Raw genomic sequence first — 16,157 nt, 5'->3', positions numbered from 1 at the left:
ACACCGCGAAAGGATAGTCAGGGCTTTTGAAGATGTCAACGAAGACTATTTACTATTTACTAGTGAGGCAATTGAAGGATAAATCGTTCAGCGAATTTGATCTTCTATCTTTCAAAAATAAATGTTATTATGGCTGTAATGTTTGTCTCGCCGCTTTAAAGATTGTTACCTTCATGGATATGGTTGCATAATAATGCAATTGAATGTTAGTTCTCATGCAAATTGTGTTATTGAAAGTCTTTTGTTGAAAACTGAATGTCGTAAAGTGTAAATGATTGTCGTTTCGTGACAACGAATTTTTTTTCCACCAAAATGAAAATACATTTACAGTCAATGAATGTCAAATGAAGGTATTGTTTTCCTTTTGATGATTTTGAATGTTAATGCATATGTAAATGTTTTTCTTGAACGTTCCTTACGCGCAAATGAAGGCCATATTGGTGTTAATGAGAGTTTAATGACCATAATGAAAGAAATTTGGACACAAATGAATGTTTGTTTTCTGTAAATGAACAGCAAAAGGTGTATATCTGCTATACCTAAATTTGACCATAAACCCACCGGTCTTTACAGGTCAGTGACTTGATATCACAGGATATGAGGACAGTTGACAAAGCTCTTGATTGGCTAATTGTGAATCTAGTTACGGTAAAGTTTGACAGTGCAATGGTGTACCGAACATTTGTTGGGTGTTTTACTAAAGCACTCCCGGCTCAAAGCCTCACATTCAACTCAAAATGCGTTCTAATTGCGTTCCAATTGTTGTCATAATTTCGGCCGTGATGTAGCTTAGCTTCCTTTGGGGTCCTTTGTTTTCTTAGGTTTATCTGAAGAACCACTGGTCTCTGATCAAAGAAAAGGTCTTTTGCTCGGACTGGGTCAGATACCAGTTTCAATCAAGGTTCCGTCCGCACTACGCCGGAGGCCAGAATCAGTTTAAAACGAAGGTTTCACTCTGAAAACGCATCAAACGTTTATACTTTTTCGTCCAAACTACCCAGGAGGATTTTGAAAACGCAACAATCACCGATCATTTTGAATTTGTGTTTGAGTAAAACTAGGGCAGGGGAATACCGTAATTATCGTGAAGTTATCGTTTACGAAAAGCTTCGTCTTCAAAAAGTTTTCCGTCCAGAGTAAAACGCAAAGCCGGCGTTTTCAAATTCATCCAGTTTGAAGAGCGTTTTCGAAAAGTTCCGTTTTCGTGAAGGATACCTGCGTATAACTTTGGGCCTATTATAGGCGTATAACTTTGGGCCTATTACGTGTTGCTGTCTAGTATCTGGAGAATTTATGCGTGGTCCAGGCGATCCCAAGGGTGGAAGCTATAAGGTCGTTTTTTCTATTGTCATCGTAACTGATTGTGGAAATATGCTTAGATGAACGGTTTAGTCAGCAGAACACATTTTCGTTGTTCTCTTATGTATTAATTTGAGCCCAGAAAGGCCGTTTCCTTCTGAATAAACATGCTAATTATTCGACTCAAACTAAAGAGAGCTAGTCAGTAGTCTACAGACCTAGTAACTCCCTCGTCAAGATCACTCAATCACTCACCATGAAATAACTGTGGTTCATTGTGACGGTTTTTTAAATCTGCTTCCTTTTTGACAAAGTTTTCTTGCCCCTGTAGGATGTTAATTCTTTTCGTTCGTTTAGCTCCCTCATCTATTGTCTTCATTTGCTTCATGCAAAATCAACCAGTGACTCTGACGTCGATTCTTTTCGTTATAATTAAATGTTGAGTTTGCGCGCGCTTCGTTTTCTTCTTTGCCCGAAACAGAAATAAATGCTGAAAACGTGACAAATTGTCCAATTTCGGTCGCAGTTTCATTTGAACATTCATTTAGAATGCCTTTGGTCACAGTATACCGGTACACTGATTTTGTCCTCAATTGCATATGCTGAGTCTTCCTACAAGAAAAGCTTCAAAAAAATAAATGTATCACATTCTTACTTCTTCATCGCGCACTATTGAAAAATGTTTTCCCGTATTTTGCCGCCCACCAGGCACTTTCCTTTCCTATTTATTAACTGTGAAAATAACGCAAAATTCAACAGCCACAGTGAGCCACTTCAAAGTAAAATAAAACTTGAGGAATAAAGACATACTAACTATGATAAAGACCAGCGCCTACCTGTCTGATCATGACCTACACCCCTCCTTGAAGCATCATGGCCAAAGTTTGATAGTACGTGGACAAACAAACAATCACCCGCACACCTTCCGTTTCGTTAGTTTTCGCAGTCTCATGGTCACCGAAAGTGTTTTCTCCTGAAAAACTTTAACTACTTATAAACTCTTCGCTTGAAGTGTTTGTTAATTAAACACGAACGACAGGTTCATCTTTGCATTGCTTCAGTGCAGAAAGCGCTCAACACGAAATGCGAAAGATTTTCAATTGGTAAATTGCTATGAAAACTTCCTTTGTGGCGTCATTTTTTGACGTCACTCCAGCGCAGCGGCGTGGAACCTGATGAGTACTAAAACGGATTTTGCAAGCGAAAACGTGAGGTTTAAAACATTTTTAAGGTCGTTGATCTTAAAATCCTATAAATTTGAAGACGTACCATACCACGCTCTAAAATATGTTCCATATTGGTTATCGTTTACTCTATGAATGATAACCGACAGAAATTAACAAATAATAATTTTTTACGCATTTCAACTCACTCAAGATGTTATTCTAAAAATAAAACGTGACCAGAATGAAAATATCAAAGAGTAATTTTTAATAGGCGAAGAACTGAATAAAACCAGTCACTTTGTAATTTCTTAGTCACGGCTAAATTTCCAAACAGTTTTTTCCTCTTGTTAGGCCTGATGACCGGCGAGCCAGTCCAAAAATTGTACTTTGTTCCATGAAACTGCCACTATTGACTTGAAAAACGCTTTACACAACTGACAATACTACGAAATAAACTAGCAATATTTGCATTTTTCCTAGACGGTTTTTCTCTCGAAATTCAACAGGAAATTATTATTTGAATTACACACTTCAGGTTGAGCTATAAATAAGGGATTGGGACGAGACATCCGGGCGTCAATAAGAAGCCGACTTCTGACGAGACCCTGAGGAAAAGATCAGAAAAGACGGGCTATCGCAGTCTACATTCTTTCTCAGCTTTTAGTCTGAAAATTCAAATTGAAAACGGATTGGTATTGATTACCATAGCAATGAAACGGTGGCAATTGCTAGAGATGGCTAGTGGCAAGTGATGACCGAGTGGCGCATGGAGAATCGGAAGAAGTCTTTCAAGTTCACTGCAAGACATGGCGTCGAAGAAATCACGTGGCACTCTCCAAGGTTTGGACAAATTTTGGTTTAAGCTTATTAGCTTTGGCCTGTTTGCACTACCAGGAGGCACAAGGAATATATTAAGGTATTATGTTATTCTTGTTAATGTTTCTTCGCAGTGTTAATACATAGTTTAAATGAGTTTAAGCTAGTTGACGAAGTTCGCTTTGAACTTCGTCAACTTTGCCGCCGTTTACAAATTTTGGACAAATTTTAGTTAAGCTTATTTAGCTTTGGTCTGTTTGCTTTACTAGCAAGGCATGTATTAAGTTATTATGTTATTCTTATTATTGTTTTCTTCGTTGTGTTTATGCACAGCTTAAACGAGTTTAAGTTAGTTGACGAAGTTCGCTTTGAACTTTTCCGCCCTATACAACTTTAAAAGTGTTTCAAGGTGTTTTATTGGCTTTCTTTTCTCACAATGGAAGCTTTGTTGGTTTCGTTGGAAGCCTCAAAATTATACGATGAGCGGTTAAAAGGTTTTTACTTTAAATTTTGAACTGTTGTTAGGTTTTCGGTGACTTCGTGAGACCACACCATAAAAAATGCCGATCGCGTTCAATGGTATTTTCCTCAGATATGGTGGCGAGAAAAGGCGGGAATCATTTTTCATCGCTGGCCGGGCTTAAACTTTAGGTAATTTAATTTTAGCAGTTGTTTTTGAAATAACGACTTCAACTAAAGGAACAATTTGAGCGAGTTGGCAAAAATAATTGAAGGCATACGAGTCAAAAAAGAACGAACTACATTCAGAAAAACAAGAGAAAAATCACAGTCTTCTTCGCAGCTGGTCACGTCACGGCACAAGAGAAGAAACGTTGCGTGACCGACCCAAATGTGACGAGTATAATCGGGCCTGAAATATACAGTCAGCAATAGACCAATTTGGATATATTAAAATTCAACCTAACACAATAGACCTCAGCACGAGGCTCTGGGGAGTAAACCCCACAAACTCTGTAGTTATTCCACGGAGCCTCGTACTGTATACTGAGGTCTGTTGCTTCAGGCTGAATTTTAATATATCGAAATTGGCCATTATGCTTTACAGCGGTGTTATACCTTGTCACTCAGGTTTAATTGCGAATTGCTAAGTCGATAACGCCTGGTTTTTTATTCTTTTAAGGCTTTGTCAACGAGCTGTACGATTTTTTTTTTTGTGATGAATGGATGATTAAAAAGATGAAAGGATGCTTTTTAATGTTTATTTTTCACTTTGTCAGCCTAGCGAGATGAACATTTTGACGGAAGTCTGGTAAGTGGAGACTTAAATCTTAAACGAATCTTTCCAAGGGAAAGGGAAAGACATTATCCATGATTATAGCTTATTTCGGGACCCTCGGGAATCTGCTAATGATTAATTCTGCGGTCCGTATTGCGTATTGGGTTGTGGCATTTATTCTACCGACATACCCCTCCCCCCTTGAGAAACATGGCCAATGATTTTCAAATAAATTCTCTAAAAGTTAACAAGCAACAAATCAAAACAATGGCTGATATAAAATTTTACGATTTTTTAGACAGAAATTTGGTAATAGTTTGTAGAAAACAAGCATTTCCTCCTCAATAGCTTGCGCGGAAATGAAAGCGTTTCAAGGGGCACATCCCCCGGAAACCAGGTATGCGGCGTAAGGCCTGAGGAAGAGAAAATGATCGCGGGCTCAAGGGGCCGCACCTCGATCGATTTTCATCTTGCTTGCTGGTGTGGTGCACTCGTACTTTGGCTGCGAAGGAATTTTGACTTTGTATCTGCTTTACATTCGGTAAGTAGTGTGCTCTCGAATATATTACAGAACTTTAAGTTACTTTGTATGTAATTTTACTTCGCTCAAAGCGAAGAACTGTTGGAGTGGGTTCGAAACCGACCGTCCACGCGACTCTTGTTACGATTTCGTCATGTACATTTACAACCAGTCTCTTTCCAAGAGAACTTTCCTGCGTTTGGTAGTCGTTATTACTCCTTTACACCCTTCGATCAGGTCCTATGAGGTTATTGTAAGTATAGTAGCTTTTCAGATTCTTTTTTTTTATGGTTCTACGACGTTTTCTGCGCGTTAAAAGTCGAAAACTCGCTCGATATTTCCGCGTGGGCTTCGAACCCTTCGATGGCTCGGATTCTCCTTCTCTGTCCTTTCCTGTTCCACCCTAATACCTTTGCGTCATCTTGATGTTGTCGCTCGAAGGAATATTCCTCGTCTGCATGTAGTTAATACAGTTCTTTTGCTGTCTTGGCTACAGTAAGCCGTGATTTCAGCTGTTTAATGGTTACTTGGTAGAATTTTCATTACGACTGAATACTTGATTCGGCTTTCTGCTGGCTTGCAACTGTGAATTGTGCCTTCTGAGCTGCAAAGTTTGGGGCTTTGTTTTCGATTCATTTCGTAGAGAAGTTGAACAGTTACAACAGTTTGATTCGATGTCAGAAAGAAAGCGCTCTTGTATTTGTGTTAAAAAGTTCTCAAACGGGCTATTTAGTGGAAAATTTCCGGCGAAGCGATTTTCGAAGAATCAGAAAACAGCCGGTATCGTTCGTTTGTTTTCATACCTGTTAGTATCTTGATCAATGTATGTAGTTCTTTGCAGTAGTTAGCCGGTGTTTCTGCGCTGTATTTGATTATTGTGTAATTCTTGTCCAGTACAAAGACACAGAGGAAAGTTAAGCCCAAGTTAAGTTGTGCCACCCTAGGTTCATAGTTCTTATGTACTTTGCAATCGCTGTCTTGAGGACTGTTCTGGGCGCATATACGAACAATTGTGTTGTTTTACATGTGGTGATTATGGAAAACTGCAATTTCTTTAACTACTTCTTAAAGTCACTATTGTTTGTGAAGTTAGTTAGTTCTCGAAAATTTAAGGTTGCATCGCTTACAATTAATTACAACAGCACTAACTTACAGAAAATCACAGATGCAAGGATTTCTGCAACCTTTCATTGTTTTAGACCTTGGCCAAATTTAGGAGAAAATGTTGCAGATAATAATCTGAACATCTCTTTCAACAAGAATCCCATTTCATCATCTGTAAGCGTTGATTGTGGCCTGTTTACTAGCACATTAGAAATGGTGATTTATAACAAAGAACAATGCTTTTAAATGAGATTATTAGTTGTTGGTATCCTGGCTTTACATGGAACCCTCTCAAGCTGTCAGGATTGTAAGTGATCTCGTCACTGACAAGAGCTTAAAGTTGCCTTTGTATTTGCAAAATTTGTTTGCTGATTAGAAGTGTTGATTCATTAAGAGGAATTGGGATGCTGCAAGGAAAACAATCTAGGTTCCTTTCTGATATATTCGCACAAGTAAATTTGATTCACTTTGCAAGGCTGTTAATAAGGTAATGTCAAAGTGCCACTAATTAACCCCCATTAGTTTTTTGCGCATGTATAAATCTCCTTGTTTTCATGATCGCTGTAACGATTATTCGAATTCTGATTGATCGCGATGATGACTGTTTGGTTCGATTCACGATTCTTTGATTTCCATGTTTCGATTTTGGTTCGATTTTTTGCATACCTTTCCCAGAGCCTCATCAGTGAGTTATTATTTTGTGAAATCAGAATCCAGAACTCTTTAAAATGTGTGTTTTTGATTTACGAGTGAAGACGTTGGCAGTTTGTGCACCATTTTGTCTTGCACGGTAAAAATGTTTCCCTTCTACCACCCCTCAAGGCAGACCATGTGCAACATGCTCATTGTATCCTAAAATTGAGGGTTTAGGTTTGTATGTTGTTTACATTGTGTATCATGTTTTAAGAATTAAAAAACAGTAATATTTTGCATTATTGAAATCGTAAGGCAATAATTGAAGTTGAATCGAATCACAAGGGATATGAAACATTACACCCCTACAAGGAAGATGAGTTGAGGCTGTAGCAATGTAGCCAGCTTATGAGAGAGCATTCCTCCCCATTCAGTACCTCTATTCTAATAACGCTTGTCCAGAAGTGAGAAAGACTAATTAAAGAAGTGGACTGTTCTACACAAAGTCATGGATGGGCAAGTCTTTTTAACCCGTCCGTCCCACATGGATTTCCCTCCAAGGCAAAAGACCCCCCTACCTCTTGATTTCCAAAAAAATTATGAGCCTTAAATTTAATTTGTATTCAGTAGAATTCTATGCACAATTATGTCCAGAACATGGTCTTGTGTAATTTCTAAAGCTATAGCAAATATTAAAGGAGCAGGCTCACCAAGATTTAGTGCTACTTGAAAATCCAATGAAGGTGTTGGTATTAATTGGAAATCCACTAGAAGTTACCTACCCTTGCTAAAATGTACCGTACTAGTCACAAAAGCTGTTTTCAATTGTTGTAGCTACAGACAAGTAGGAAAGAAGTGGTCTAAAACTTGAAAACATCGGGCCGACGTTTTCAAGTATGACAATGTTACTTGGAAGAAAATCACCAAAAATCATTGATCTCTAAGCGATTGAATTTATGCCTTTTTTGTCCTTTTAAGGTTATTTTGTTGATCAGTGAGTGCACCTTTATAATTTTAGCATAGTTTGCACAAAAACTTAGAAGACCTCTTGTGATACTGCCCCTTTAAGGTTACAATTATTCTGTAGAACTCAATAAAATGAGCTAAATAGCTTATTAAAATCATGTGACTTGTTTCTTACACAGTGCAAAGTATGTCTCCGAATAATGATGAGACTTTTGGTAACTTGAATTATATATCTTACCTCCAAGTTTGGGTTGTAATAGGGCATGGGAAAAAATTGTGTGGAATTTTGGAGGCAAATTGTGCGGGAAAACACTTCAATTGACTGTGTGGAATTTTGCGGATTGTGCAATCTTTTGATGAACGTTTCAAGTGTTCTTGCCAAGTGCTACAGTAAAGAAATTCTGCATTGACAAGAGTTTAGCCAAGTTTATTTCCCTAGTAGTTCAAATACACCTAGTAATCGCCAATTGTTTCAGCAAACTGTGTCTGACTGACTCTGTTAAACAAAATTCTGTTGCTTGACACAACTTAACTCGACGCCTATGAAACCAAAATAGAAAGTTGTATCTTCCATTATAAACCATTTCCTTTTTAAAAATAGTCCTACCTTTATTTGATAAAAATAGGTAGCTTGAATATTGGTTCATAACCTGTGTTAAAGTCCACATATTGTCCGAAGTTATCAGTGAAAAACACAACTTGAAACTTTATGCAAATTACGTGCAAATGTAATTTGATGCCCTCTTGTTAATATTTGCTGGAGCACTTCGATTGCAAAAAGTTTTGAAAGGTAAATAGCCTGAAAAGTTCGTAAGAATCTCTGCTAACAACAGGAAAGCTGTTTTAATGAAATATTTAAGCAAATTTTTAAGTATTGTGGCCTGCGGATGCAGATGTATTTCTGGCTGTTGCTTGTCTTATTTAGTGGGGTTTTGGAGAATTAAGGGTTATGTATTGCGAGCAAGAACGTGTAGCCATGGTTACCATTTGAAAAACGTTCTACTCTTGCGGATTTACATGACCGTACGTAGACCGTACAAGAGCCGTGAATTTTGAAACTCTTTCCCAAGTCCTCGGGGCTATTTCTGTTAACATTTATGCTTGGCAGCACTGAGCCTGGGTACAACAATACAAATAGTGTCAGGCATTACACACTTGTAGCGAGCTTTCTTGATGTTCATCCTTTTGTCACATGTTTTCTGCGTGTTTACTGTGATTATGGAAGAACCTCATAGGCAACTTGGACTAAATCAGGAAAGAAAGATGTAACTGAAAGATTTTGACTCCTCTCAGATTCAGAGAGTGCTCAAATGTTACATGTCATGTATCTAAAAGTTTGAGATTACATTCCGTTGGAAATGATTCCCGAAGAAGGATTTTGTAGGTTCAACCTCCCCCTCCCCCTTCTTGCCTGGATTTCCATAGCCTTGGACCCCACCTCCCAAGAGAATTTTTAGAAACCCATCCATTGGGGGCATGTGGATTTTTTCTGGAATAACCCAATTCAGGAAAAATATGTAGCTTGAATATTGCATCATAAACTGTGTTCAGGTTCACAAATTCTCAGAAGTTGTCCACAAAGAAAAAAAAACAACAACTTGAAAGTACAGTTTGAAAGGTGGATAGCCTAAAAAGTTCACAAGAATCTCTGCAACGAGTAAGAAAGCTGTTTTATTTAAAGAAATATTGTGCCAGATGTAGCCGGTTTTGGAGAATTGTGCATAATTGTGTGGGTTTGAGATCAGAAAAATTCACTCATCATGTCCGAAGTCATTTCTACATCACAGGTCACATGCATTTAATAAGCTATCACATTGAATAATGATTGAAGAGATAAATTAATAGCCACTGAAAATTCACTGTTTGCATATATCTGTCTAATTTTGGAGGTGCCTGCTCAATATTCTAACCTTGATAGTTCTTTGTTTGTGGGACGTTATTCCACTATCTTTTTTCTTTGTCTTGTTCTTTGTTAGAACTTTCCATCAGTATAATAATACACATGAACTAATCTAGTTATGATAGAACTGGGCACCGACACTAGATTAATGTTGTGCAACATGTCAAACTGTATTTATCTATTGATATTGATCTCCTTTTTGTTCAGGAGAGGTTTTGCCAGAATGTCTTGGGACAGCTATATTGATAACCTTATTGCACAGACAAAAGATGCTAGTGGTGAGACACACTGCGATAAAGCGTGTATAATTGGTCTTGATGGAGGGGTTGCATGGACTTCTGCTGGTCATGCAAATGCCTTACAGGTAACTGCAAGTGGAAGCATTGTAATAAGTTAATATCAGTAGAGATTGGAAAAAAAACTTAAATTTCAGCTTGCCCTATGGACAAGCAGCTCTCAATTTTGCTGGCTGGCTTGGGACCTCCCTCGGCCCTCTGAGTCCTTCCATGGCAGGCAAGTGAGAGTGACAAGTTAAGTGCCCAGCAGGAGACTCTACTTGTCCTGGATGACCAGAGTACAATTTTTTCAGGACCTGATCAGGGGTATCATTATGGGCTATTGACACGAGGCAAATTGACCAGCTGTGAAAACGGGTTTGCCCAACTCATTTGACCATTTTCAAGAGATTTGTTTTCTCTTATAAAGTATGAGAATATCAGTTCTAAGAAGATTTGCCTGCCTGGGAAAACCAGTTGCCTTCCTGCTGAACACTGTTACAAAACCCTTGAGATTTTACTACTATAAATAAGGGTCAGGCTTCTGCCCACAGTATGCTCAGAACTAAGCGAACATCGCACACGCATTCTTAATGCACCCCTGCATGTTGAAATGGCCTGCACATTTTTGCCTATGTGTAATGGACACGGGTTTTCACCAGCATGTCAGCCATTGTTATTCATAACCAATATTCCTTTTGTGATGCATTGCTATGGCGAACAAAGCAGGACTTCAGCTCAGACAATTGCGTGATTTATGTTTAGTAATTCCACGCAAAGCGAAATTCGAATTAATTGATTAATTAGCGCAGTTGGAAAATACAGCTTTGCACCTCTTCCAGTGAAAGAAGGTGCTCTGAAGTTGAAAAGATGACAGAAAAATTTGAAAACTTTCACATCAAACCATTGCCAATTCGCCTGAAATTCGAACTCATTCACCTGTATAAGCTCTGTTCTCAAACCAAGCTTGCCATTCATACTCAGAAAAAATTTCTTTGTATTGGATGGAAATAACAACATATATGTTGACAAAATAAACAATAGATGCAGTGTTTCCGCCAGAGTGCGCCATTGCAGGAATCCTGCGTTACAATCAGAGATTGCCCCCAGAAAAACAAAAAAAGGGCCAATTTGGCCCTTTCCTTTTACAAGACTGCAGGCTTAACTCAGGCATAATATTTTAAAAGCCATCCCAGGGCTCGAAATTGTGATCAATAGGGTCGCCAATGCAACACGCATTTCATCCTTGGTGGCCAAAAATTCTGGTTTAGTCGCCATAATACGGCATAATGGGGACTACATTTCTCTCTGTTGACGATCAATAACGGTTATTTTGTCACACGTTATGTCCTTCTAAAAAATCATATTGAAAGATCCTTGCTTCTAAAACATTCAACATAAGAAAAGAAGCCAATCCGTCTTTTTGCTTTGCTGTATTGATTCTCTCACATCGGAAAACTTCAAAATGGCTGACCGTGTTTGAAATCGCCCTATAATGCATTGTAAACCCTTGATCATTGACTACGTCATTTATGCATAAGGATTGTTCTCTTGTAATGCACGGATCCTTCATACTAGTTTCTGATTCGAAAGAAACTTTATTGAGTAGAAACACTTCAAAAAGCACTTACTATTAAATTTTATCATAGATCCTAATAAACGACTTTATTTGCCTTGGTACCCTGATGCATTTTTTCCTTCTGTAGCTTTCAATTTATAGGCCCCCTTCCTAAAAAATTGGCCCCTAAAAAAGATCTTCAGGGGCCACTTTGGCCCTCAAGTAAAATTTTCTGGCTGAAACACTGCAGATGGAAAGCAAGACAATTTCAGTTCATGCGGTACTCAAAAACTGGAGAAAGTTGTAAACTACACAAGGAGGAAAAGAAAGGGCGTGGAAAAAAAAAAACGGTCCAGTCGTCAAGGACAAGTAATTATGGTAATCAAGTGTTTGGCTGAAATTGACGAATATTACAATTTTAAAGCATTATTTTGTTGATTGCGTAACACATGACTCACAGTTCAGAAGTGGTTACCTAGCACATGATCAACATCTGCCCGGATCAAATTTCTTCCCAGGATTAGAAATCATCATCATCAGTCCTCATCGTGCCATTGGATGCATAAGGCCTTCACAGTCTGTCTCCAGTGCAAACGATCCTGTGCTGCCTTCCAGATTTCAACCAAGGTCAAGTGTATGGTCTCGAGTTCTTTTTCCGTTGACCTCCTCCAGGTTGTTCTAGGCCTTCCTCGTTGTCTTTTCCCTTCTGGTGTCCAGAATAGACCTTCTTTAGTAATGTTGCTGGGGTCTTTCCTCAGTATGTGTCCAATCCAAGTCCATTTCCTCCATGTTAATCTCACCATGATGTCTTCTTGGCTACAAATCTTGCGCACTTACGATTAAAAATAGCTGCATTAAAATGAAAATTGTGACATCCATTGCAGTGTTTAGACACAGCATCTCTCGTAGATGTGAAGGCCGATAATTTTACAGGAGATATTTAATGCCTTTATATTTCCTTTTTTCACCGTTATTCTATAGCTCAAGGAGTCAAACAAAATACTTTTGTTCCATCAGTTGTTTTCTACAGTAGCTTATCTGGGACTTGGGGAAACGTGCACTTTGAGAAGAGAATATAGCAAACCAAGACGAGCGACCAAAGCGACAAAATAAATAAACAAGATTGGAATTAAAATATTGTTGTTGTGTTGCTTTCAATGATGCGCCAATTTTTTATTTTTTGGATTTTCATCTTGAAATAACTTGTTTAGGTGGCATTTTGCGGCCCGATTAGCTACTGTCTTCTTCAAGTATTGCAACTTGATCACTCTGCTTGATCACACTGCTTGGATACCTCAGATTTGAAGGACGTGTTTTGTTCGAAGGAAAGAAATATCTTATTAGCGATGGAATGAATGAAAACAAATTGCGTATGTAATGATTCTAGTTTGTGTGAATATCGTGGACTTTGATAACAGCTGGAATGAGAGAAGTAAACATTTGCCAGTCTCATCAATTGCCTTTTCTGGGGTGGCTAAAAAATTTAATTATCTGGTTGTCTTTATAAGCTGATTTCTCGAAATGCAAATTATTTTATTTGTGGTTGAATTAATCAAAATAAAATCGTATGTATGTAACCGCCACAATATTCAACCGGTATGAAAGAAATAGAACTTGTCTGCTCCTTGAAAACACATGACATTCATACTGAATATTGTTTGAAGAAAAGGTCGTTCACTTCCTTTCACAAAGTAACAAAAGAAGTGAACAATAACCAGGCTCATACATACTAATGCCTTAACTTTGAAATGCTATAACGTGAAGTCAAAACGCAATCTAACAAAGCAACCCCTTCATGTTGTTAACGTGTAGTTAATGCAAATTTTGGTTTGCTTAGTTCTGAGCGGTACTGTACCTAGGGGACAATTCCACAACTTTTGGCACCCTTGCAGTTTTGTTATTGGGTCTATGATTTTCTCTTTATATTGATTCCATCCCCTATTGATCACATATTGAATCATCCAGAGAAATTAATTGAATCTAAAGCTATCTGAAATGACCAGTTTCACAAAAAACATTCACATTTTTTGTTAGTTAAGGATCATGTCTTAAATTATTCAATGACATTTACATTGTATCTTGGCATTATCTTTAAGCATACTGTAATCATGTAGCTCTATTAAGCAGCCGTTGCTACTTTGGTCATCATTGGGCAATGACAGATAAGAGTCTGAATTAGAAACTGCCAACACGTTTCTCACTGTCTTCACATGATTCCATGTTACCTTAAAGCATGTTTGCATTTGAATAAACTGACATTTCTACTAATCCTCAAGCTAATTCTTCACAAGTGCCTATTAAGTGGCCAACTCCTATTAAGTGACCACCATTGTGTGGGTGCTTAATTGGAGTTCAACTGTGGGTTTGTCCCCACTCTGATTTAGTAGACCAAGTTGAATACTTTTACGGTCCAAGTTCAAGCCTGGTTTTTCTGCTCCCTTGTTCAAGGGAACAGACAAACTAAGCCTTCAACCAGGTCTTGTTTGAAGAGTACAATTACGTTGTGTGAAGTGAGTTGCGGCCTTGCAGGCAAAGTGAGCTGTTGAGGAGGAGTACTTGGATGTACATGTACATGTTTTCCACTGCATGATAGACTTTAAGTAGTTCCTCTTTCGCTTAGTCTGTTGAGTGAGATTGTAAATAAACTGTGAGGAAAAAATTGCCCTGTGAAATCCTAGTGCTGAGATACGTGCAAAACCAAAAATCACTCGACCTTTAATCGGGAGTACCTACTATCGTGTGCTTCTCGCCCCCAGAAGTTCATGCAGCCATATTTTCATCTCAGTTTTCCTGTCGTGTTGTGCACAGCAGACTAAGAGACTATTTGTAGTCTAATTGGATGATAAAATAATATTTCTTAAAAATTTACACAAGATCAAGAAATCCCTTACAGAATTCAAGCTTTAAGTGGAACTATGACGTTAATCGCATCTTTTTGATCTAAGCCATTTTATAATATAGAAAAGTAGTCTGTATGAGAAGAAAAAAGCAAAATGCTGTTTGCTATTTTCAAATCTCTTTTCGCATTGAAGTCTTAAATGTGCAAATTAGCCAAGTGATGATGTCATAAACTCAACCGAATTTTGATCAAATATGATGAACAAAGGTATCTCAGCCAATTTGTATCCCTGCAGAAATGTTTGATTCTTTGTAGTAAGATTCTACTGAAGGTGCTCCACAGTATGAACTTACTGAGTAACTCCCTGCTATTAAAGGCTTTTCTGGCCACCTTTGGCGCTCCATATTGATATTTTCCAATGGTACATTATTGGCGTGATCCAGCAAGCATATAAATATGTTAGGTTGAGTTCATGGCCTTGGTTAATGTTTTTCGAGCTGAAATCAGGTCGGAGGGGAGTGGAAAAGAGTGGGTTGCCATGGGAATGGAATTTTTTTATAGCCGTAGGCGTGTTGCATGTAGAGCTATTAGCCTGCCAAGTTTCAATGGTTTCTGCTGCAAATTGACTTAGATAGCAGTATTTATATACTTGATGTAATATTTGGTTGACTATACGACGTCATCAGTTATCTCATTTGCATATTTTACGCATTTTTAAAACTTAAGTATCTCAGATATTTGCAAATGGTAAACGGCGTTTTTAATCTTTCATGGAATGTTATGTAATAAACCTAAAAATTCAAGGGGTAAACATTTGATCATACTACCACGTTAAACAAAATCAGCAACAGGCATTTTTGTGATTGCAATTTTCTGCTGAGCTCATCGCACGCATGCTGTTATTGTTCAGCTTTCCGTGGCCATTTGTTTCGGTAATTTCTCTGAAATTGACAGTGAAGGCCTGGGAGAAAGTCTTACAGGAAGTAGGCTACTACATGTACACGCGTATGGTTAAACAAATGCATGTTCACCAGGGAGGCTTGGGGCTGAGAGGCATGTGGGAGCATTTTAGGTAATTTTGCAATCTCTTGGTGTTCATGTCTCCTCTTTTCTTACCCTCAGTTACAAGGTCAGGAAGGGCCTAACATTGCAAAATGTTTCAAGAGCAAGGATTTCACAGCATTCATGGCGAATGGTGTTTTGGCAGAAGGAACAAAGTACCAGTTCTTACGAGAAGAAGACAAAAAGTTAGTTCTTGGTAAGAAAAGGGATTTTGGAGCGGTCACTCTGCAATCAAGTAAAACAGCAATTGTCATAGCCCATTGCCGAGAAGGAAGTCAACAGGGGAATGTGAACAAAGGTGTAGCGGTAATTGCAGAGTATCTCGAAAGCCTTGGCATGTAATTCAAAGACTAAAATGTGTTAACTTTGTTGTAGTTTGAGGAGATACTGTATTTTGAACCTTCCAACTAATTCTCTGTAACAGCGCTGTGTTGTAGATGAGATTAGAGTTCATAAAAATGCCTGGTTATTGATAAACATTTTACTAGTTTTCTAGCTGTGATTGCAATAAAGTACATTATTTAGTGACAGTGTTAAACAGGTTATAAGTTGGCTTTCTATTGTATTGTTTTATTTGGATTAGAAAATGAGAAGTTCTTGATTTTGTATTTGATTAGAATTGAAGTCTCTCCAAGAATTGTAAAAGGCTGCACTCTTCGAGTAAGAGGAAACACCTTAATAAATATGTCAATTTCTGTGTGCTATGCTGTTTGTCAGAAAGCGATTTTTTCACAAGGCTCAACAATCATTCATTATTTAGGAAATAGAAAACATGCAGCATG

General features: G+C 38.0%; 1 protein-coding gene across 1 annotated transcript; it reads left to right on the top strand.

Moving 5' to 3' along the window:
- Positions 1 to 4,952: 4,952 nt before the first annotated feature.
- Positions 4,953 to 16,079, top strand: LOC145492891 (profilin-like). Its single transcript, XM_081472267.1, has 3 exons — positions 4,953 to 5,059; positions 9,849 to 10,005; positions 15,436 to 16,079. The coding sequence occupies exons 2-3, from the start codon at positions 9,865 to 9,867 to the stop codon at positions 15,715 to 15,717; spliced, it is 423 nt and encodes a 140-aa protein (XP_081328393.1). The 5' UTR covers positions 4,953 to 5,059; positions 9,849 to 9,864; the 3' UTR covers positions 15,718 to 16,079.
- The last annotated feature ends 78 nt before the right edge of the window (positions 16,080 to 16,157 follow it).

This window comes from Orbicella franksi, chromosome 7, assembly GCF_964199315.1.
Source record: "Orbicella franksi chromosome 7, jaOrbFran1.1, whole genome shotgun sequence".
Classification (NCBI taxonomy): Eukaryota; Metazoa; Cnidaria; class Anthozoa; order Scleractinia; family Merulinidae; genus Orbicella; species Orbicella franksi.
This window is presented reverse-complemented; position numbering and strand designations above follow the sequence as displayed.